Source organism: Macaca thibetana, chromosome 6 (genome assembly GCF_024542745.1).
Source record: "Macaca thibetana thibetana isolate TM-01 chromosome 6, ASM2454274v1, whole genome shotgun sequence".
Classification (NCBI taxonomy): domain Eukaryota; kingdom Metazoa; phylum Chordata; class Mammalia; order Primates; family Cercopithecidae; genus Macaca; species Macaca thibetana.
Genome location: NC_065583.1, coordinates 132,523,012 through 132,548,815, shown reverse-complemented (window position 1 = coordinate 132,548,815; position 25,804 = coordinate 132,523,012). Strand labels below are relative to the sequence as shown.

General features: G+C 38.5%; 1 protein-coding gene across 3 annotated transcripts in view; it reads right to left on the bottom strand.

Moving 5' to 3' along the window:
* Positions 1 to 25,804, bottom strand: part of CDH6 (cadherin 6) — a 140,491-nt gene that overhangs the window by 50,369 nt on the left and 64,318 nt on the right. For all 3 annotated transcript variants that reach the window (XM_050793819.1, XM_050793821.1, XM_050793820.1), the window contains exon 2: positions 17,401 to 17,756. In XM_050793819.1, the coding sequence (XP_050649776.1) occupies positions 17,401 to 17,628 (228 nt within the window). In that variant the 5' untranslated portion in view covers positions 17,629 to 17,756. The remainder of the gene's footprint in view (positions 1 to 17,400; positions 17,757 to 25,804) is intronic.

The window sequence follows — 25,804 nt, the reverse complement described above, 5'->3', positions numbered from 1 at the left end:
AACATCTTCCTGCAGCTCGGAGAAGTTTGTTATTACCCATCATCTGAAGCCTTCTTCTCTAAACTCGTCAGTCATTCTCCATACAGCTTTGTTCCTTTGCTGGTGAGGAGTTGCATTCCTTTGGAGGAGAAGAGGCATCCTGATTTTTAGAATTTTCAGCTTTTCTGTTCTGGTTTCTCCCCATCTTTGTGGTTTTATCCATCTTTGGTCTTTGATGATGGTGACGTACAGATGGCGTTTTGGTGTGGTTGTTCTTTCTGTTTGCTAGTTTTCCTTCTAACAGTCAGGACCCTCAGCTGTGGGTCTGTGGAGTTTGCTGGAGGTCCACTCCAGACGCTGTTTGCCTGGGTATCACCAACGGAGGCTGCAGAACAGCGAATATTGCAGAATGGAAAATGTTACTACCTGATTCTTCCTCTGGAAGCTTCATCTCAGAGGGGCACCTGGCTGAATGAAGTGTCAGTCGGCCCCTACTGGGAGATGCCTCCCAGTTAGGCTACTTGGGAGTCAGGGACCCACTTGAGGAAGCAGTCTGCCCGTTCTCATAACTCAAACTTCGTGCTGGGAGAACCACTACTCTCTTCAAAGCTGTCAGACAGGGACGTTTAAGTCTGCAGAAGTTTCTGTTGCCTTTTGTTCAGCTATGCCCTGCCCCCAGAGGTGGAGTCTACAGAGTCAGGCAGGCCTCCTTGAGCTGCAGTGGGCTGCAACCAGTTTGAGCTTCCCAGCTGCTTTGTTTACCTACTCAAGCCTCAGCAATGGTGGACACCCCTTCCCCAGCCTCTCTGCAGCCTTGCAGTTTGATCTCAGATTGCTGTGCTAGCAGTGAGCAAGGCTCCATGGGCGTGGGAACCTCTGAGCCAGGCACAGGATATAATCTCCTGGTGTGCCATTTGCTAAGACTGTTGGAAAAGTGCAGTATTAGAGTGGGAGTGTCCCGATTTTCCAGGTACTGTCTGTCACAGCTTCCCTTGGCTAGCAAAGGGAATTCTCAGACCCCTTGCATTTCCTGGGTGACGCAATGCCCCACCCAGCTTCAGCTCACACTCTGTGGGCTGCACCCACTGTCCGACAAACCCCAGTGAGATGAACCTGGTACCTCAGTTGGAAATGCAGAAATCACCCGTCTTTTGCGTCACTCATGCTGTGAGCTGTAGACTGGAGCTGTTCCTATTTGGCCATCTTGGAACCTCCTCCCATGATTCCATTCTTATCCCCTCTTAAGTGATGATGCAACTGAGGCAATACAGGAGGTAAATCACTTCTCAGCATGACAGCATGAATAAGAGCAAGATTTGAGTCCAGGTGGCCTACTCTATTAACCACAATACATTTTTTCCTCCATTTTTACATTTAGTTCTACAAACATTCATTAAAGGCTTACTCTGTACCAAACAATATTTTGAGTTACAAAGAATTATCTAGTTCAGTGTTTTTCACTGCTCTATTGGCATTTTGAGCTAGGTAACTGTTTAGGGAGCTGTCCCATACATTATAGGATGTTCAGCAGAGTCCTTGGTCCCTACCTACTAGATGCCAGTAGCGTCATTCCAAGTTGTGACAGCCAAAAATGTCTCCAGATATTTCCAAATGTCCCCTGGGGTCAGAAAATTGAGAACACTGATCAAGCTTTTAAATCTGTGTGTCTGTCTATCTATGTATCTATCTCCTATCTGTCTTTCCATCCATCCATCCATCCATCCATCCATCCATCCATCCATCCTTCCATCTTTCTTATCAATACATACCTTGTGACTTTTAAAATACACTTAAATAATATCATAAAGGATCTGTATTTGCAGAGATTCTGCATAATCCTACTCAATTCAATTTTTTATCTTTTGTTACATTTAATAACCCCTGAAACAGACTTGTGTCGTGTGGAGGATAATTTTTGACAAAGTGCTAAAAGCAAAAGAAGTTTAAGCCTAAACACAACAGAAATTTACTAATTCCCTTGACAATCATTTTTTTTACACTCAATACCTTGAATTTCATGTCAGAAGTAACAGAATAACTTAAATGAACACAACTTTAGAGTGATAATAGTGGTAGTAGGCAGACTAATGCACCCACTCCCCTAAAGATGTCCACGTCCTAATTCCCGGGACCTGTGACTGTGTTTCCGCACATGGAAAAAAGGACTTTATGCATGTGATCAAGATAAGGATTTTGAGATGGGGAGATTATGTTGGATCACCCAGGTGAGCCCAAGGTAATGGCAAGGGTCCTTACAAGGGAAAGAGACAGGGGAGAGTTGGAGTGAGAGATGGAAATGTGATGATAGGAGCTGAGGACAGGGAGAGAGAGAGAGAGAAGAAGAAAGGAAGAGAGAGAGAGAGAATTTGAAGCCCTTATGCTTCTGGCCTTGAAGATGGAGGAAGGCGCCATGAGCTGAGAAGCCGAGGAATTCAGGTGGTATCTAGAAGCTGGAAAAGACGGGAAATGGATCCTTCCCTGAAGCCTCCATAAAGACATCTTGCAGACACCTTGATTTAAGCCCAGTGAAACCCATTTCTGACCTCTAGAATTATAAGATGATAAATTTGTATTGTGTTGAGACACAAATCTGTGGTGACTTGTTACAGCAGGAACAAGAAACTAAGATAGTAGCTCCATATTTCTGAAATGCAAGGTGAACTGAAACTGCCTGTGGTCCTTCAAGAATCCCAATGGAGGAGGGAAGAAAACTAACCCTTCCTGAATGCTTTACTGCGTATCAGGTACTGCAAAAATGCTTAGTGTGTTGCCATCCATTAATTCTCACAATGACTCCAAGGGGCAACTTTTATTTTCTCCATTTTTTCAGATTAGGAAACTGAGGCCAGAGAGATTAAGTAATTTATCCAAAGTTAAATGCAGAGCCAGAAAGGATACCAAGGCCTGCCTGACTCCAAAGTCTACTCTCATTCACATCAAAGCAACCCTACCCACACTGATTATAAACATTTCTGTATTCCTTGTATTTATTATATCAGACCCAGGCTAAGTTATTCGTAAATTCTACTGGCACAAATGATACAAACTATAATAAATGTTATTGTTCATTTGGGATTTGTCAATTAAACAAATGCCTTTTGGTTTATTAACTGCATAAAGTTGTTTCCCCAAAAAGGCATTGTTTACTGCTTTATGCTTGGCTTTTGAAGTCCAAGGTCCCTCTCGCCTTGGCAGACTGTGACATTAGTCTCAGCTCCTGCTTCGTCTAACATTTTCATTTTCAAAAAGCCAGTGGTAAATCAAGCTGAGAGCCAGATCCCAGTCAAAAATTGATTTAGTAAGGCATCGTAACTCACCAGTGAGAATACTACCTTTTTGCCTTATGTGTAATCTCTTCAGCAATCCCAAAAAAGAACACACACACACACACACACACACACACACACACACCCCCCCCAGCCCCCTTTCTCTTTCTCCCTCTCTCTCTCTTTCTGTTTGACACATATGCCTTGGAGGAGAACATCAATAGATAAAATGCAGGCGTTTGAGATATGATAATTCAAAGGGCAGAAATTCAAAAAAATGTGTTCCTTAATAGCAAATGGACTTTTTCCAAAATGTGTTCTTCTTGAAAGGTAAAAAATATGTTGGATATTATATTCTTTTATGTTGACTTTTACTTAGGATCTAAAAAGTTAAAGCTATGTATCTCTATAAGACAAATGACTATTTTTTACTTAAATTCATAACTCTCAAGCATCCTGTATGTGCACAATAAATGATGATTAAATTTAATTCTATAACCTCTCATACTGTCAGGGAATTAATGGCAAATGATTCTAGGAAAGAAGATAATGAGTTCATTTATTAGTTTTTTTTTTTTTGCTTGGGAACCAGCTTAGATTTCAAAAGCTCTCCTCCTCCCTCCTCATATTGAAAGCTCCCTTTCTCGTTTCTCTGTTGTCCTTCTTCTCCTCCTCCTCTCCTCTTCCTCCTCCATTTCAAAAGCTCTCCTTCTCCCCGTCCTCCTCCTTCAGTTAAAGAAACCAACTGGAACACTAGTGAACAGAAATTCATACTATCTGATGGCCCCGGCTGGGGAAAGTGTCCTCACTGCGATGTCAGTGGCATGAACTTTTGTGCTCCTCTCCCTCCCATTTATGTCATTGTTTCATTTGTCCACCATATCTGAAATACTCTCTGCTACTTTAATATTTTAATAATGTGATATAGGGAAAGAGTATCAGACTTAAACCCCTAAAGAAAGCTGAACTCTAGTCTCAGCTTTGGTATTGTGCTGGCAATAGCCCTGCGGTCCCTGAACTCCTCTGAGCCTATGTTTGCTCACACGCAAAAGGAATGAATCATGTTCAACTAGACAGTGGTTATGTGGATTCTCTGAGGAAGTTCAACTAGACAGTGGTTCTGTGGATCACCTGAGGAAGTTCAACTAGAGAGTGGTTATGTGGATCACCTGAGGACGTTCAACTAGAGAGTGGGTATGTGGATCACCTGAGGAAGTTCAACTAGAGAGTGGTTATGTAGATCACCTGAGAAAGTTCAACTAGACAGTGGTTATGTGGATCACCTGAGAAAGTTCAACTAGACAGTGGTTATGTGGATCACCTGAGGAAGTTCAACTAGACAGTGGTTATGTGGATCACCTGAGGACGTTCAACTAGAGAGTGGTTATGTGGATCACCTGAGGAATGCTTGTGCATGTGACAGCATTTTATAAGCTGTAAAGCTAGACACAGTACGAGACAATATTATCATTGCTCTCTAGTTTCACTACAAGTTTTCTGCCATGAAACTCTGCTAAAAGGTAATCTGTGATGACTCGTAGCCTGCCAGGGAATACTTTCTCTTGTGTTGAATTCTCTTTTCTCTCTCTCCCATCCTAGACCTTCCCCTTCTTTAGGTGTTACTTGCTGGTTTGTGTGGCAGTCAAGATTTTGACGGCCACATTATCATTTTAAAACTCAGGGAAGCGATGTCTACTGTTGAAAAGCAGGTAAAATGAAATGAAGCGCCACCACTCAACTTAGCCCAAGTCACTTAATTTTCTCGATTTGACTTGAAGACTCTATTTTCCTTTAAGAGGCAAGTGGATTGGTAATCAGCAAGATCATAGCTTTAATATAAGCTAAATAGCTGCCCTTTGTTTTTTCTTTTAACATATATGTGGTTGGGAGGATAGACAGAATAGTCAAGGCACAAACAGGATAAGAAAGTACAGTTGGCCTTTGAACAACATGAATTTGAACTGCATGGGTCCACTTATACTTAGATTTTTCTTCTGCCTCTGCCACCCCTGAGGCAGCAAGACCAACCCCTCCTCCTCCTCACCTTCCCAAACATGAAGGCTATGAGGATGAAGACCTTTAAGTGATCCACCTCCACTTAATCAATAGTAAACATATTTTCCCTTCCTTATGATTTTCTTATTTATTTTTATTATTATGAATATATTTTTGAGGCAGGGTCTCACTCTGTCACCCAGGCCAGAGTGCAGTGGCATGATCTTTCTCACTGCAGTCTTGACCTCCCGGTCTCAAGAGATCCTCTGACCTCAGGTAGCTGAGACTACAGTGCATGCCACCATGCCTGGCTAACTTTTTGTAATTTTTTCTTTTTTGGTAGAGATGGGGTTTTGCCATGTTGCCCAGGCTGGTCTGGAACTTCTGGGCTCAAGTGATCCACCCACCTCGGCCTCCCAAAGTTCTGGGATTACAAACATGAGCCATTGTGCCCAGCCATGATTTTCTGAACAACATTTTCTTTTCTCTAGCTTACTTTAAAAGTACAGTATATAACAATATAACACACAAAATATGTGTTAAGGCTTCCAGTCAATGGTAGGCCATTTGTAGCTAAGTTTTTGGGGAGTCAAAAGCTATACAAGAATTTTCAACTGTGCAGGTTGGTGCCCTCAACCCTTGGGTTGTTCAATGGTCAAGTATAACGCTTTTCTTATTTCCTAAAGGGGAACTTTGCTTCCTGGCGGGGGTATTGATCCTCACTGACCCCTAATACCTCTGACCCCTCAAAAAGTCTCATGCTCCAGAGTAATAAGGAAATGGGCCAGATTTTTATGTTTCACAATTTATGAAAACAAAACAAAACAAAACAATCCAGCATGCTAAAGCTTTGTATAACTATTTTAAAGCAGGATTTTCTCTACATTTCCTCTTTTGTGCTGCTTTTCTGATTTGTACTCACAAGTAGTAGAAAGCATTAAGATGAGATTATTTTCCAGAAATGATTGTTTTCTGTGAGAACTCAAAATATGTTGATTAAAAGATACAGTTGGTTAAAAGAATGTCATTATATAGAATTTTTCTGTCCCTACATTATCACATTTCTCTCTATAGCTGATATTTTTGTGAATCGTTGCAATCAACAATCTCAGGTTTTAAATGATTTCTCTTTTACTGAACACTTGAATTGTCTGTACAATGTAGCTTCCTAGCAATTTTAAGAAAAAGAAATTTGCTTTCCATTGGCCAAATCTGTTTGCCTTTTTCTCATTTTGTTTCAAACTTTCTTCTACCGAGACACTAAATAATGTCTGATTTTAATTTGTAAATGTCTCAAAGGAACCAGCTTTCATGATACATACAATATTATTTGTTATGTCTTTTCTTATTTTTCTTGTTAGTTTGTGCATGGACCACCACAGTGTTGTCTTCAGTTTCTTTGTTTTGCACTAAGGAAGCTTGAGTTTTCTTCTTTTGTATTATAAAATATTTGTGCCATTTTGATATGAAATTTCCAGAGGTAGTTTTCATAGAAAGACTTTCATAATATACTTGGTTTATATGTTTACTATCTAAAACATCCTTGAACTTTAAAGACATTAGATTTTCCATTGTCAAGCTAATACCACAAAACACTACCAATGATACTCATACCAAATCATTGCATCAATCAATTGGGAGGCATAGAAATCAAATGTCAACGTGGTGACTGTAGTTAATATTGTACTGTATACTTAAAATTGGCTAAGGGAATAGATCTTAAATGTTCTCATCACACACACAAATACACATGCACACAAATGGTAACTATGTGAGGTGATGGATATGCTAATTAGCATGATAGTAATCATTTCACAATGTATATCAAAATATATTGTACTCCCTAAATATATATAATTTTTATCAATTATACCTCAATAAAGCTGGAAAAACTAGAAAGTAGCTTTTAGATAACAAGGTGGTTTTTTAATATTTTGTGCTCACTGTAGCTTAATTCAAGTAGTATTTGGCTGTTTTTATGTGCAAAAATATGTGCTAGGCACTATTGGGTATATAAGGATGAGTACGACATGTAGGCTAGGGTCTTGCAGAGTTTGCAAAGATGTAAGTATTCCAAAGTTTGCATTAAATGTCTGAAGTACTAATTGAAAGAGTAGGTCTGGGATCCAATTTGAAACACTGCTCAATATATTTAAGGTAAAAGTTCAACCTTAAACAAAGAATTAATTATTCTACTCTTAAAAAGGTGAAACATTCAGGGTAATTAAGTAATTAAATCAATAGCAATTTTCTCATAATAAAACTTTGGTTCAATTATATAAGGAGATTATGATATTAATCCTAACTGTGATAACAATTCCTATTTAAAACCTTATTATAACCCAAGTGAAAAGATCATTTAAAAAATTGTTGGGCATCTTAAACTTTCTTATTACAAAGAAACAAGAGTTAACCAGATTCTATAATAACATTCATGGCAATTGAAATAATATAAACCCCAAGCTGTACCATAAAATGATGATGATTTCAAATGAAAGGATAAATATCCTTAAATAGAGGGGAATCTACCAGTTGCCAGGGATCCTCAAACAATGTGAGGTGTCGTGTGCATATTATTTTTCTTATAGTTAGAATAATAAAGGCAACTTCATATTTTTATATAAACTCATGCCCCGAATTGCTGTTGATGCATCAGACTCAGCTGCCTTCACTGCTTTGGCACCATCTTCTGACCCATAATACTTGGCTTCACAACATTGGCCATGAGTGGGATCACCTGTTCACCTTCGGCTCTTCTTTCTCTCCATTTCACCTGTTGTTTGAAGGCACCCTTCACAGCAGGGCACCTTCCCTCCTTACGCGGGTCTTGCTTCAGTTCCTTACTACTAAGTGTGATGTGTCGGGCCCTGTTCTAAGCCTTTTCTGTGTATTAACTTATTTAATTATCACCTCGATAATTTTATGACTCTTTTCATTTAACAGTTAAGGAATCAAGGGGGCACAGGGAGATTAAATTACTTGCCTAATATTACACACATAGTCAGAAGTGCAGCTGAGGCTGAAACATAGACAGTCTGCCCATGCTATTGACTTATACTCTCTAGCGAGTAACTGTGGAATGAATGAAAAGGATTTTCTCTCCAAATCTATTCCAAAAAGGCCATAACTGAGATAACTTCAACTACCTTCCTAACTGCAATCTCCGTTCCCTCTAGTGGGCATTAAATCTCACATTCAGAGTGATATTTCAAGCTTTTTGTTATGCCCTCATCACTGCCCTTAAGTCCTTTGAAACACACCAACTCACCTAAAATATTTATTCATATTTTTCTCACATGTATATATTTAATCTTTTAAAATGCCTCTCTTTTTTGTGCATATATATTCTCTGTGAAAAAAAAAATGGAAGAAACTATAAATGCTTTCCCTGGGAAATATTTTGGCATGCTTCTTCTCTTCTTATTCCAGGTCACGTAATTTCAAATTTGACTCCTTACATGGGCCTTTGAGGATACCCATTACTTTTACATATGTATTGATAATTGTGATAAAAAAGCTCTAATTTTCTTGTGGGGAATTCTGTACTTCTTTTTGATCTACCTTCAATTCTAAATGGAAAGAAAGGTTTGCAAAGAACACTGATATATTTAGCATGTTCATGATGGTTATATTTTGTTGTCATCTTGGTAACTGGCAAAATAAAAGCTTGTAGGAAGATAGGAATTTGCTCCCAGCAGCCTACACCAACACACACACAGAGTTGCCCCCTCCAGGTTGCAATGGCACATTGACATCTAAACATAATCTCCTAATTTGATGAAGCCTATCAAAGGGAGGACCCCTCCCAAACGTCTGTTTATTTTTGGTAAATGTGGGTGGAACATAAGGAAGACATTTTTAAATTTGGCTAGAGAGGTTGAGGCCTCTAAAAGTTAAATGTATAATTCTGGTTACAATGTATTCTTGGCTTTTCATATCAATGTAAATGAAAAATACCAGTGGTTTAGGAATCTGTTGATGCTTGGTTACAATATGTCAGGAATTTATTATCTGATTTTTGAAATAAAGTTTAGTCACAATTAAAATTAGGGATTTTTGTTCTACCAAAAAGAGACATGGACTCACATGTTCAGTGCAGCATTATTCACAACAGTAAAGACATGGAATCAACCTAGGTGCCCATCAGTGGTAGACTGGATAAAGAAAATGTGGTATGTATACATCGTGGAATACTATGCAACCATAAAAAACAATGAAATCATGTCCTTTGCAACAACATGGATGTAGCTGGAGGCCATGATCCTAAGTGAGTTAACACAAGAATAGAAAACCAAATATGGCATGTTCTCACTTATAAGTGGGAGCTAAACATTGGGTACTCATGGACGTAAGGATGGCAACAGTAGGCACTGGGGACTACTAGAGTGGGGAGGGAGGTGGGAGGGAGAGGGGCAGAAGTGGAAAAACTTACTGTAGAGTACTATGCTCAGTACCTAGGTGGTGGATCAGCTGTACCCCAAACCTCGCTTCATGGAATATAACCAACTAACAAACCTGCACATGTACTCTGAATCTAAAATGAAGTTGAAAACAATTAGAGATCTTGATTTGAAAAGAAATGTAAAGTAGGATGTTGGCATTCAGCTTATTTATATTCCCATCTGCTACTACAGACCCATATTATGACAAAAAAAAATGAACTCTGGTGCAATCAGTATTTACATGGTTTACTAATACTACGAACAAGTTATGCTGATCAATAAAGAAATACTTAAAAATGCCTATGGAAGAGATGCAAAGGGCTGTGTCCATAATGAACACGGGAGCCTCTCTAACCTTGCAACAACTTCTACTCTCTGTTTAACTCGTTGGGGTGTGGAAGTAACAGCTACAGTGGGAACAAAAAGGATGCAAACCCTTCACTCTTTACTTGACTCCTTGTTTGTTTGTTTATTTTTTTGAGACAGAGTCTCATTCTCTTGCCCAGGCTGGGAGTGCAGGCGCAGTCTCCGCTCACTGCAACCTTCGCCTCCCAGGTTCAAGCGATTCTCATGCCTCAGTCTCCTGAGCAGCTGGGATTACAGGCACGCGCTACCACGCCGGGCTAATTTTTGTATTTTTAGTAGAGATGGGGTTTTGCCATGTTGCCCAGGCTGGTCTCGAATTCCTGACCTGAAGTGATATGCCTGCCTCGGCCTCCCAAAGTGCTGGGATTACAGGCCTAAGCCACACGCCCAGCTCTAGCCCTCCATTTTGTTCAACAAATTGAATTCAAGCAGGAGGCTCTAGGATTCCACCGGCATGATGAAAGGGAAGGTGGAGGATCTGGGATTGGCTCCTTATGAGGCTTTGTCTATTACTCTGCTGTGCGGTTGGCCAACGTAAGAGTTGCCTTGGGTTTGTGAGCAAGGCCAGACATTTTAACTTTTCTGCTTTCCACATGAGCTGTGCACAGAGGGAAGTTTAAGAGCCAGAGAACTGCTGCTATACAAGACATTCGTTTTCTTAGTATCAAATAGCAAATTGAAACTTTTGTCATTAAGAAAGTGAAACCAGTTGGTTTCACTTTCAGTGGAAACAAATGAGGATTATTTCCAATAACGGCTGTTGAGAAGTTACTTCTAGAAATATTTTCTAAGAAGTATATCCAATGGGCAAGTGTGTGCATGCACTTTCTCTTAAATATGCTAACTCATAGAAATATAAAAATGTTAGTTAAATGGCTGAGCATTAAATGTAAATGAAGAAGAAGAGAGATATGCCCAAAGGCACTTGCCCTGATTCAGGGAGAAAAGATTATTGCAGGTCATTGAACCAGAACAGAAGTTTAGAGAGGGTTATCAAGGGAAAGAAAAAGACACTTAAAAAAAAAATCACAGTGACCAGAAAGATCACTAATTGTGTATCTCCTTTTAAAATGCTCACATGTAACTATTTTGAATACCACTAATGTGTTCTGGAAATTAAAAAGTAAAAGGAATGTGCATAACAATAATGCAAACATATTCGTGCAGCTCTTTAAAAGTCGCCTTAAAAAAATTTTTTTTTTCTCTCTACCTTTGGGTTTCACACAATACATTCTCAGTAAGTTTTTGTGGTATTGCGTAGAATGCAATCATTGAACACCAACGCATGTTCCGGGTTTTTTTTTTTTTTTTCTACTTGTGCTTCAAAATGGCTTTGTAAAGTGGACATACAGGGGAGGGTATATAACTGAGTAGCTAGGTGGCCAGACAGTATCGTCTGTCGGGGTCTTAGCAATGTGAGACAGTGGCCTGAAATACTTGACTGCTCTGAGCCTTAATTTACTCATCTGTAACACAGGGATGGAAACAGTATCCATGCATTAGGGTTGCTGCGATAATCCAATGAGATAACCCATTTGAAGCGCCTAGACAGGGTTTAGAACAAAGTAGTGCTCAGAAAATATCAGCTATGACGATGTTTTCATCTGACATTGCTATTTGAAGCAACAAGTGGTTCAGAGACTCGCTGAATCACGCATGGAATTAGTGCCAGGAGGTTTCTACTCTTCAGCTTATGCTCTTTTTAGGAAAAAACAAATTAGTGTAAGAATTAAAAAAAGCAACATTTCAACGATGGCATCTTTTAACCTTTCAGAATGGATAAAATATTGCTTCATGTTTACTAATTTGGATCATGTAATTATAGTAACAAATAATTGCTCATTTCTAATTTTAAAGGTGTGTATGGCTGACAACTTTTATTTTTACGGTCTGTTAAAACATTACTGTCTAATTATCTTGAGAAGAGTGGCTTCACTGAATTGGGTAGACATTAATTTTAAAGACTGAGGATAAAGGCATATTGGAAAGCCTATATGTTAGAGCTTCAAATAGAACCCACATTTTCATAATATTTAAAAAAAATACAGGCTATCAATTTTTTTTGAAAACTGTCCCCCCAAAACCATCACCAACTTCCATCAGAAAATGCCTGTGAAAGTATACAGTTCATTATATTCCATAAAAACAGATCTTCTGGCATGTTACTAAAAATAGAAACACCTCGAATGCTTTAGTGGAGGCTGGTCTTATGTATACATTGTGTGGAAGGAGGAGTTAAGGAACATTGTGGAAGATAAAATGGAGCAGATGGGAATTAAGTGTTGCTGTAGCTGTTGAATGGCACTGTGCAAATCATCTGCCTAAAGTTAGGCATAATTCTGATATTTTAAGTAAATTCATCTTTGTATTAATGAATGCCTGTGTCTTCAAAATCTAATCTGTATCTACATCTACCTGTGCTCTTTTTTTCTTATGGAAATGATGGTTTCCCATAAGAATGGTAGACTATCTACCAATCATCGCCAGGAAATTGCAACATTACAGAAAACAGGCTACAGAGTTACAGGGATCTCTGAAAATGTGGAATGATAAGGTTTCCCTCCATTTTTCTACTATATTAAGTTTACATAAGCCAAAGATAACCGAAGTGGATTTTGTACAAAAATAAAACACTCTTTTCTTTAGCCCATGACAAGAAAATATGTACCTCTTTGTGTTTTCTGTGTCAGTGTGAGGACTCTTTCACTCTGCTGGTTGTTCAATCTCTAAATCTCTGACCCTTTGAACTCCAGCTTTCAGACCTTTGGCTTCTCCATCCGATTAATTGGGAGGTCCTGGCAATTCTCCCTCTGCGGTATAAGCTAACACTTGCTCTGTCTTTAGATGGGGTTCAAACACCTAGGAAGCTCTGCTGAGCCCCAGAGCCTGGTTGGCTCTTCTCCTTTTTATTTTGATAACACTTTGTGGATGCCCAATTTATCACTGAACTTGCCACATTTTGTTATCACGATTGGCAGTAACATCCTCCTAGGACAGTGGTTCCCAAATTTGGCAACACGTTAGAATCATAAATAATTAAAAACCAACTAAATCAGAATGTCTGGGGAGGTGAGACCCACGGAAGGCATTTTTAAAAGCAGCACTTCTCAAATTTTAACATGCATACGATTCACCTGGGGATCATGTTAAAATGCAGGTTTCTGATTCACTCAGATTGGAGGTGGGGCCTGAGACTCTGCATTCCTAACAAGTTCCCAGGTGACGCAGATGCCACTCAAGCTAAAGCAGCTCCAAGCAGCCCCCAAGTGGAGATGCGGTTTAGAAAACAATCACATCCCGGTTTTATATCTGAAACTCACAAACTCAGAAACTTACCCAATACAGGACCATTTATTTCCTCCTATCCTGTTACCTCTCCCTGCCAGCACCATTTTAAGTGAGTGGAAGTTGACATTTTCTCGTAAATCAGAATTTGTTTTGTCAATATTTCAGCTATAATGGGCTTTCTCCACTATTCCTCCCCACCTTGTCTTGTCCGTGTCTCTGCATTCATCTCACTGGCAACAGAACGCAGTGGAAGGTTGAGCAAGGTTAAGATGGAGCAGCAAGGTCTCGCTGCAGTTGCTTGTGCTTCAGATGTAAAGCACCATCTTGTCTATTCTCGTCATTGTCACTCCAGCCCCTGGACTCCTCTTTGGCTGCTGTGACGCCCACCGCCAGCCATGACCCTCTCTTTTTTTTTTTTTTTCTCTTCTACACCTGAAAGCCCTTTGTTTCCCTCACTGATTCTCATTTTCCTCACTCCACCATCCTCATGATGACTTACCACAAATTAATTTGCGTCATCATAATTTCGAATCAACACAAAGACAAACAGATGTTTATAATGTAAACATTTCTTCTATGTTAAGTTTTATTTTCTCAACAGTATTACTTTTCCTCAGTTAATGCTTCTATCCTTCCACATACAGATAGATCCCTTGAGTGTTAGGCACCCACGATGGGCTCGGAGTGATTTTTATTTAGTAGTAATCTGCTTAAATAGCATGATTAAAGGTTCTATTAGCCTTGGTACACCTTTATATGTCAACCTAACTATTCTAATGGTTCCCAGAGTATGCACTGAGGCAACCTGGGTTGCAGGAGGGAACTGACCAGGAAATATTTTTAAATTTGGAGGGATGGCCTGGTGTGGTGGTTCATGCCTGTAGTCTCAGTTAGTTGGGAGGCTGGGGCGGGAGGACAGCTTGAGCCCGGGAAGCCAAGACTACAGTAAGCGGAGATTGCGCTGCTGAACTTAAACCTGGGTGACAGAGCAAGACCACAGTTCAAACAAGAAGAAAAATAAAAAATAAAAAAAAAAAAGGAGGGAAAAGGAGAGAAATTCAGCAGCACGTGACCTCTCCAGACCCCTTGCGAATTACTCGCTCAGGGTAGTTCACAGTTTCAACAGTAGGTGGTGCTGCATTCCTTTCAATGATTTATATTTATAAAGCTGGGCTTTCCATAGTGGCTGTAATAGAAAGCAATTACAGTGCAAAAATCAAGGTGGAAAAGGAAAGGAGAGGGCTGTGTCCAAACTGATTGAGAAATTGTGCCATGCTTAAGAGATGCACACATACCATTTGTAACTGTGGTTAAGAGTGAAATAAATTTTTTTTGTCCATTTATGTGTATTTTTTCAAATAATTATTCAGTTGTTAAAGCAAAAATTCTTATTAAGTTGTTTGAGTCTAAGTATTTAATACATGGCACTATAAGGTATTTCTTTGAGCCTAAGGGCTCTGTGAAAAAGGGCTCTGTGAACCAAGAAAGTTTTGGAACCTCGGCTCTGGTCTAATCATTTTTTTCCTGCCAAGAGCTTGCTGACCTAGTGGAGCAGGATAATCGCATCGGGTGTATCTTTTATTCCAGGTAAATTAAAGGTGGACCAACTTGTGGCCACAAATGAGGGGCAACTCTCTCCTTTATCTTTTTTAAAAATGTATTTTTTTCTATTATTTTTAATTGTGGTAAAAAATACTCATCTAATTGTTTGATCTGTTGATATCATATAACTTCAAAGAGGAATTTGAGAAAATGTCATATCAACAGTTCAAAACCACCTTTAACACATGTCTGATACAGCCATGGTGGCAACTTTGACAACTTCAGTTGTTGCCCTTGATTTTTTTTTCCAGCAAATATCTCATGTGTTATAACTACAAGGAGAAGAAGGAGGGGCAGCAGGGAAGGACAGGTGATGAGGAGGGAGGGAAATTTATCTAGTTGCCAATAAAATATCCAAATCCAACTAATCCAGTCAAAGCTGTGGTTGTGAAAAGATTTTGCCATGATTCTCTGTATTTTCCACCGAGCTTTGTTAATTACCTCATTTTACTTCTGCAGTGATATGAAAGTCAATATGCCACTTCAATGTGTTACACATGGATTTAATAGAACATGTACGATGGATTTTTACCAATAATAGTAACTTCTTTATGCACCTACTCTGTCCCTGCCACTAGTGCCTGTATCACTTTACTGCAACTCCATCAGGTAGGTATTGCTGCATGCACTTTCCGGATGAAGAAATGAAAGTCCAGAAAGGTGAACAACATGTCCTGCGTCACATAATTGGCAACTGGCAGCACAGTGACGCATTCTCGGATCTGCTCGAGTCCACAGCTTGTAACTTTTCCCCATGGCACTATTACTTCTCATAATTATAATTGTAAAACTGATTCTTATGTGGGTTTAGCCACTGCTGTTTGTAGTATCCTGAAATAACCTGCCCCAACACCCCCACCCCCACTTTTTTTTAACGAATATGTGGCATTATAGGTGTAAAATGGCATCACAATTGGAGAGGAAAACTGGAAAGGAAAAAGGGGAACCATCACTTAGATAAAGCACTTTTTAAAACTTAATCTTCTATGGCAACAATGCTATTTGTGTTGTAAAAAGTGCTTTAAAGATTTTAAGATGATGATTATTTTTTACAACCATCACCCGATTCACCTAGTTCTCTTCAAATTTCACAAAGGAAATGGAGTGAAGTACAAGTAGCTGAACTGTCTTTAGTAGTCACACAGAGTGTGAATTTCACAGCAAATACATGGCTAGATCCTTGGGGATCTGTGTTGATGTTCACCCCTTCACCAAATGCTTCCTCTCTCACTTTATTCCACATTAATAATTCACATCATTGGAATACTTCCTGGTTACGTCAGCCCAAGCCGTGGATGGCTTCTCTTCATTTATGGTGGTAAATACTTAAAGAGAATATTTACATATGGTTATTCAGGGATATTTGATCACAGATTGAAGTGTGAACATGCAGCCTTTAGAATCTGCAGAATGTATGTTTTTTGCATGATAATATAGATGTCTTAAAATCATAGCTGTAATCATAAATGAATGCCTTTTCTCATGTATCTATTTATGTTCATTATCAGTTTGTTTAGGAAGGGATATGTGACAATGATTTTTTAAAAAATCAATATAACCTTATGAGGCATGGAACCTACAAAGTACAAGCCTGTAGCCCTGTTTTTTCTTTGACATCTTTTCAGTATGCAGATATTCTGCAACAAGGAGGGAGCCGATGATAAAATTCCAACGAAACTCATGATGACAGGCTCACCAAGCTGTTTCCCTGACTCAGCTCCAGTAATCTGTGAGGGCTATAATAAGCGATGCCTCCTCACTTTACTTTCTGGAGTCAATAAAATGGTCAGATGATATTTGGAAAGAGTACTTTTACATAAGCATTTTTCTCTTTTACAAATTTTGCCACAGTTAAATCACAAGATTTTGAAATACCTGTTTTTTTGCCAACTATTTGAGATAAGACTAAACAGTAGCAGCAGCAGAAGCTGCCAAATCTAAGGCAGTGGTGGGTTTTGACAGCCAAGGGCTCCATTTGGCCAGAGAATGATGGTGCTATAGGTAGCAGAGTTAAGGAGTAGTTAATTTGAACTGGGCCAAAGGACTATAGCTCAGAATATTTGCTTTTAGAATGAGAGAAAAAGGAGCCTTCCTTTCCTTACAGCTTAATCTCTCCATTCCTATTTTTAATACACCCGACTTTATAGAATAGCCAGACCACATTTTTTAAGCTACAGTAAAAATTAAAGGATTTATGATAATCCTATGCGGTTGGTTGTGGGTGTTTCACTTTCAACTGGAGCATTTTCTCTTTCTTTGTTGCAGGGCTAACATTTCTCAGCTTTTTGCTACAGTCTTCTTTCCGAAACTACTCAAGTGAAGAAAAAAAAAAAAGTCTTAACCAGATAAGCAACAATTCTTACTATATTGGGGAATAGTTCACATCCTCCCCGTCTATTTATTAGAAGTAACTTCTTCGGGCTTTTAAACTCAGAATGTCAAAGCACTCAAAGGAATCCTACCTTGCCCACATACTGATAATCCGATCCTGTGTATTCCTCCAGGAGAAAGAACTGATTCCACATCCAGCTCCTTTTTGAACGGTTCAGCTCATTTTTGCTGTTTCCAGAGAGCTCCAGGGCCCTTTTCTTTGCTGGGAAACCACTAGTCCTCTTAGATAGTGGAGTTGAGAGGGTTGGGTAGGGCTGGCCCACCCAAAAGAGCAGCAAGAAGTAGCGGTAAGTTCTCATGCTGATGGCACCGTCGCGTCTCTGGGTAGTGAATGCCCCTCTCTTGGAAGTGCCTTTTTCACTGCACCGTATCCAGCCTCATTCCTCCTTCCTTCGTTAATGTTCTTTGCTTGGCTCTCAGAGGATATCTGGAAAGAATAATAACATACAAGCATTTTTAGAGATGCTTAAAATTCAGTGTTAGAGCAAATAGGCTGGAAAAAAAGAGGACAGAAATTTGAATAGCAAAACAACAAAAAAAGTTGGCTATCAATTTTGAAATGAAGGAGACGATCTTCCAGACATGCTAAATGGAAGGCATGTGCTGGGTAGGAAGCTGTTGTTTTCTTTCTCCTTTTCTACCGCTTAAAAATCCTATTTTAAGGAATAGTGTTGCTATAGGTCAATGTGCCAGAATGGATTATTGCGCTACTCTTTTACCTTGGAATATGTGGGCTGAGATCTGGTAGAAAAAATGAGTTTGTGTTTCTGATTCTATTTGCATATTTATCCTCATGAACAAGTCTAAGGCAAAGAATATCACAGACCATTTGAATTCAATTGAAAATGGATAATGTTGAAATTTCGCTAAAATGTATTGAATCCCTGAGATGTGCCAGGCGTGAGTCAGGCAGAGCCAGCTCTGCAGACTCTTGGCTTCGGAGATGAGCTGTGATAGGACCTTTGGGTCAAATAAGGCTGGAAAAGACCATACACCTTCTCTTCAGAGTGCAGATTAGCATATCAAAGTGCCTGAAATAAAGTTTTTAAAGTGATATTTTGCAACAATAAAGATAAGCCTATACATATTTAATCCAGCATTTCCCAAACTTGTCCAGAAAACTTTTTTTTTTTCCTTAGAGGACCTAATAATACTATAGGATGGGGGAGTAAGCAACCTATAGAATTTGTATTTAATAGACTGTAAGAATTAAATGAGCAATTCTATTCAAATTTCGTTAGGAAATCCTAAACCTTATCTATAAATTTTTGCCTTTATCATAAACAATCAGGCATATTTGTTAAAACTGGTAAAATTACAATTACATTTGTTATAACAAAAATTACAGTTGCACAGTTGCTAGGTAATTTTCACAGATGTATCAAACATATCTAAGTACCACAGTGAGGGCCATCAACTGTAAGAACTGTAACAAACTGTAACAAAAATGTCAGTTACTATACTTGTGGGTGATAGCTTTCCGTGGGAAATATTAATTTTCAAAAACACAATCTACCATAAAAAAAAATCCTGGTGACCAGATTTGCTTGGTATAGATGTCCCAAATTAGTTTACTAGTTTATGCAATTAAAGTCATATATGCCTATATCTCCTTTAGAAATTTTTTCCACCTTTTTTTTGGAGAAAAAACAGTAAATTACTCATTTGTCTTACTATCTGATCTAGAAAAAACATTCTTAAATATACTAACAACAACAACAACAACAAAAAGGAAGTGTTTTGTAATGCGGAACGTAATAGTAATTGAACTGGTACATTTACTCTAAACCATGCAGATCAAGAACATGTTTTAGGTAATCTGATTGGTATTTTTTTCTCTACATCAGAAAAGATTGGTTCACTTGATTCTTGTCATTCTACCAGGTAAATGTATATGTGACAGGTTTTTGTTTGTTTTTTACTCCAGCAATGAGTAATTATAGCCACCTAATATGTGGCTTAGTCAAAGCCTTCTGTTGAAAGATAAGTGAAATAATTTATAATATTCGGCATTTTAAATCCTTTATTCCATTATTATGCGTCTTCTTGACAGCAGGCTGGGGAAGTTGAAAATTCCACAGGTAAGTAAATTAGTACTGCGACAATTAGCCATACTGGAAAAATGCCAGGCAACAGTATACTTGTCATAATGCAGCCTTGGTACAGGTGTGGAATGACTGACGATCAATTAGGTATAAATGATTCTTCTCTCTCCTCATAGATGGTATATAAAGGGGACGGAGAGTGCATATGGAGAACAGCCCTCTAAAGACATCTATTCATTTTTAGTAGCCGAGATTACACTGAGGTTGATTCTGTGGAAATTACATTTTTCTTAATTTCTCTCATTCTCCATTATTTGCAAAGACAAATCCTGCAGTGAAGAATTACACGTCTGCTGCTGCACTCCATGAGCACCCCATGGTGCTGGCAGGAAAGAGGGATATGGAGAAAGGAGGTGTCAGCTGTTTAAAAGGCAGACTCCTGAAGGCCGTTTTAGAGAAAAATCGATCCCTGTGGGTGTTGTGTGCAAACTCTACAAGCTGTTGCCACTTGAATATTAAATATTAGTTCTTTTTAATATCACAGATACCAAAATGTCAAGTATTTCATTTTTTACTTAGTTGGTAATGAGCTTTTAAGTGATAAAAATTTAAGTAGTATTTCCAAGTAGGCTACAACATCTAACTTTGCTACAACCCAGCTCTTTTTGTATCAACTTGATAGGGTGCATCCTTGTTAAAAACTTAATATATGTAATTGAATTACTATGATCAATATGCTCAAACTCATATTTGATGTTAGTTTTTTAGAGAGAGAGATTTCTCTGTGAAATTCTATAGTTTTTTAAAAAACCCCTTTAAACTGTTGAATATATAGCGTAGCAATTCTCATTTAATATTTCTTAATAGGCAGGATTGCATAGTGGTTATGATCATCAGTGCTAGAGTCTGCAACATTAGTCTCTGTGAACCTGAAAAAATGGTTTAATCTCAATCTACCTCAGTTTCTTTATTCTGTAAATGGGGTAATGATACTATCCACTTCATAGGGTGTTACAAGGATTAAATGAGGCATTACATGCGAATCATTTAGAACAGTGCCTGGCATTTGGTAAGGTATTAATAAGTATTAGGTATTCTAATCACTAATTATTCTTGTTATTCTCATTTGTATTGCATGTATAGAATCCATCTACAACACATTGCAAACATCTGCAGAAGATAGTTTATTGATCAGAAAACATCTCCAAGCAAGTCAAAATTTTCTTAGAATTAAATAATAGAAGCACTTGAAAAATCTATAGTAATTTATATACTCATTGTTTTCTTTCATGTGGACTTCAATTCAGCATTTAACAGTAGTGGTATAGAAACAGGGAAGGCAGAGACACTGTGTGCCTTGTCACCACTGTTTGCATGAAGGAGAAGAATATGGGCCAAAAAGAAAGTTCACTGGAGGGTGGACTCATTCATAGAATCTATATTTTCTTCTTTCCATTTTATTACGTTAAGGTTTTAAAAGTCGTCTTTATTCAGGTGAAAGAAAATCGGAACTAGCTTTCACTCAGTAATTTTGCCCCTATAAAAATGGGACTGGTAATTAACATACTGATACTATTCTAATGTTATATCAGAAAAGAATTTGATAAGTTAAAATGAATGATATCTGCTATGGTTTGAATATCTGCCCCCTCCAAAGCTCATGTTGAAATTTAATCCCTCATGTGGCAGTATCAAAAGGTGGGGATTTTAAGACATGATTGGATTGTGAGGGTTCTTTCTGCCCTCATGAATGGATTAATCTGTGGATCAATCAGTTATCATGAGAGTGGGACTGGTGGCTCTATAAGAAGAGGAAGAGAGGCCAAGTGTGGTGGCCCACGCCTGTAATTCCAGCACTTTGGGAGGCCGAGGCGAGTGGATCACCTGAGGTCAGGAATTTGAGACCAGCCTGGCCAACATGGTGAAACCCCATCTCTACCAAAAAAAAAAAAAAAATAGCTGGGCATGGTGGCTGGTGCCTGTAATCCCAGCTACTCAGGAGGCTGAGGCAGGAAAATTGCTTGAACCCGGGAGGCGGAGGTTGCAGTGAGCCGTGATCATGCCATTGCACTCCAGCCTGGGCGACAAGAGCAAAACTCTGTCTGGAAAAAAAAAAGAAAAGAAAAAAAAAAGACCTGGATCACATGTTAGCATGCTGAGCCTCCCTTACCATGTGACACTCTGCAAAGTCCTCACCAGATGTGGCACCTCGACCTTGCACTTAGCCTCCATAACTTTAAATAAAATCCTTTTCTTTATAAATTATCCAGTTTCAGGTATTCTGTTATAAGCAATAGAAAAGGAACTAAAACAATTCCAAATTTTAGATTTTACTTAACCTAAAAGACAGTAAATGGGAAAACAATTAGTGTGCTGCAAGTATGCCCCTAAATGCAAAAAACAGGATTCTTACTGTGCAGAACCGTCAGATGTTCAAGCAAAGGAAGACAATGGCCCAGAAGCAGGCAAAGTAGAGGGGAACCATGTGGTAAGTGGCAGTCAGATGTGGTGGCTCATTTTGTAGATGTCAGGAAGTAAATGGAAAGGGGAAAGAAGTAAGGGCATGCTCAGATACTGAACTTAAAATAGAAGGCAGGGTATTCAGTCACAAAATACCTGAACTAGATGGTGGGAGGGGGGGAAAGCAAAACAAAATAGATGTTGTACCTTTTTGCTGCCCTCACCCTGCCCTCCATTCCCTCTTAGCATTAGGAGCCAATCAATTAGAAACATGAACAACTCTATAAAAATAAAACGTGAACTACCTAATCACAGTCTAATGACATTTTGCAGTGGATGTAAAAGGCTACTTAATAGACTGTGTCTCTTCTTTCCTTTTTGTTGGGATCTTAGTTTTTTGTGAGAACTTTCTATTTTCTATAAGGAATCGTTTGTATGCTCGGAAATTTGATATGCACAAGTGGTTGGTGGTCAAGAAAACTAGTTTGAATCTTTGCAGAACCCTATTACATTGATGACTAGAAGGTAATTGAGATGCTCATGGATAGCAGGGCAAGGCCCACATAGCTTTGGTAATTGCATACTTTGAAAATTTATTTGCCTGGCAGCCAATATGCATATGTACTTCAATATCCACAAGAATGCACGGTCAAGTCCAGATTTTATTTAATACGTGCCATTTTGGAGGAACCTGGGCCTCATTAATTTAAGTCCTATCAAGATAGAGTATGTGATAATTAATGCAAAGGCTGGGCTGACATTTTCTTTTAATTAGCAAAATCTTTTCCCCTAGATTATTGGAAATTAATAGTGCAAAAATATTTCATAGGGATATATAGAATGAGAAGACAAACTAATATGTCCTCAAGTTCCCTCATGTACTTTGGAATCACCTTTTATTCGCAAATAATTAATATGCTAATTAGAAATTTTTTTATTGATTGAATTGCTTCTCCAGTGACATGTTTGATAACAGTTTGAATGACTCAAATGTATTATCTGGTTTTGAGATACTGATTTTATTACACTATTTGCAGACTAAATAAATATAAGACAGGTTTGAAAGCAATATAATTACGTTCAAGTTTTAAAATTCAGACTTGACATAGATTTGTTCTGGTGTTGTTGATTAATTCTAATCAGTGCAATATTACTGTAATGTTATCTAAACTTACAAATTAAACCAAGCACGTTTGTTCTTTGTTATGCGGAGCCTTAACTTTGGCATTGAAAGCACAGCAAGCATTCAGTAAAGCAACGTTATTAATATACTTTAACCAGTTACCATAGTAAGAGAATGTTTTACAACCTATTATGAATTGTTTCTTCAGATAAATGGTGTTGCATACACATACTGTAGCATAGTACTTTACATTTCTGTAATTATGGTCTATACTTAGGTCATCCTACCCCACTGGATGATCTACACTTAACTCTTCATAAGGCATAAATATAGAAGTCTTTTTAGCATAAGTATCATAAATACCTTATTACTTTTTGGTACACTTTCTTGCATTATATCATTGAGGAAGTAGAAAACAGCTGGTTATTTATGACTTTTTAACATCTCTCTTACTGCATCACAACTCTGAGCCTGAAATCTCAAGAGTCCTGCCCTGTCTTTGTGGGCAATGAGGATGAAGATGGTCCTTAATCCATGAAAGCCTCGAAAATTAAGGAAACAGAATTGGAAAAAATAAGGAAGATGAATTAAACAGAGTGAAGCCAAAGGGAAACATGTCTTCCTACAAGTAAATCTTAAAAAAAATATGATATTTATTCTGAGAGAAGGGTTTTACAGCCAATTAAGCTTGCTCAAGATCAATTTCCCGATAACCCAAGAAACTTAGTTTTGAATAGGTGGCCACCTGCTGTGAATAAAAATGTGTCTGTAGAACATGGCCGATCTTCTAGAAGCGGTAACATAAGGATAGAACCAATTTAAAAGTTTTGGTAGGGATTTCACATGAAGTCTTCATTTCTAAACCTCCATTTCATTTTTCTGTAAATGTCAAAGTCACTGTTGAGTAAAATTGGTTCTGTTTCGTGTGTGTAATGAACTCCACTGAAATGTGTCAAACAGCTTTGGCACCTCTCACCACAAAGCACTTTTCTTGTGCCAATGAATCATTATGGCAAGAGTCATCAAATGATGCCTGATATATTTTTTTGTAAATGTTTATATTTGTGGATAATATGTCAATCTGTTTGCAAACTGATGTATTTCCAGATGAAGCGATTTTAACAGCATTGCCCTTGTTCTGAAATCATATTCCACACATTGCATTAATAAAGATAAAATCCAATGTGTTACAGCACATAAAATGGCATTTTATATGTAGTGGAGGGCTGAAGTGAAATACTCACTTGGAACAAAAAACAAAATAGATCAAAACTTAAATCAGAGCACAAAGACAAAGTTCTTTTACCACATGTCAGGGAAAAGTCCAAACTCTTTAATTGTGAGAACTACTAATCTATTTAAATATGACAATATGATGAAGAGCAGACTCTGGCATGCCACATGTCAAGGTGAGAATCTCAGCTCCGCACAACGCTGGCTGGACAAAGAGGGGACCAATTTGTGTCTCAATTTCTTTATCTATAAAATGGGATGATATTAATAGTACCTACCTCATAAGATAGCTGTGAGGATAAAAATGAATGAGTTCATGTGAGGTCTTACTTATGAACATTAAGATGGCTACAACTACTTAAACTGCCAAAGATCTTAGCAGAGGACACACACAGGCCATCCTAGGGCCACATGTTGCCTCTTGTGCATTTTTTTGTTATGCCTTTTATTCTACAATTAAGAAACTTAAGTCAGTTGCTGTTCTTCAAGGAATCAGTAGATCCTCATTTGTGGATTAACTTGAAACCTCGTGAGTTCTGGTGGCCTTTACTTCTGGAGTGGAGGGAGCTGCTCCCACAGCAGTGCAAGGGCTTCCCGGGCTGCCACGGTCCCCACTGTCCTTCCTGTACTCCCCTGCTGCGGCCTTGTGTTCAAATGCCATTTGCCATCTCCCTTCCACTGGGGTTTTCCTAGACCTGCTTGCTTCATTCCTTTAAGCACCTTGCCTGGCTTTTGAGGGCCCTTTGGGCATGTGGACCCCATATTTTCCCAAAAGATTTACTCATGCAAACAAAGAAGAGAAAGCATTTTTATACTTTTAATTAGCTCTTCATGGTATGAATTTTAAACATTTCTGTAACAAACTATAGGTTTAGGTTGCAGAATTGTAGGAAAGACTGGGTTTCATATTATTCTCTGCTTATATGTTAGGTTCTCTGGCAGCTACATTAATTCTTTTAGACACATGGCCATGAAGACAATGAAGCTTAAACAAGACCGGGAGATGTCAAAACCCTCTTACAAATTAGCGTGGATGATTTCAATGAGCTGGCTCTTTTAACAGCTCAGTGAAAGGGCAGCCAGAGAGTATTGGCTGGCAGCTATGGGCCTGCAGGAAAAGAAGGTATCCTAGTGAGGATGGGAAGTCCAAAACAGATTTAACTTGATTAAATTGCAAAAGCAATCACATGGTTCAGTTTACCATTAAGTAATTGTGAACTTGGCATATCATAGATGATTTTTAGAGCTAATACTTGCATAAAGTGGTACAAAGAGTAGAGATGTTTAATTCATTTTGGATGATATGCGTACATCTTTGATCAATTCTATGATGTCTAACTCGTAAATAATAATACTGGCTAACATTGCTGTATTCTACCCTGAACTTGTTACGTGCTAGGCACCGAGCTAAGCACATCACAAAGGTGCTTTCATGAATCCTCATGACAATCCTGAGAGATGGATAATATTCTTTCAATTTCTGTAGATGAGAAACTGAAGCTTAGGTCAAATAACTTGTCCATGGTCATGCAGTGAGTATGTAACAAAGCCAGATCCCAATTCATGCTTCAGACTAGGGTGCCCTTGCTCTGAATGCACTCTAAAGGGGTGTGT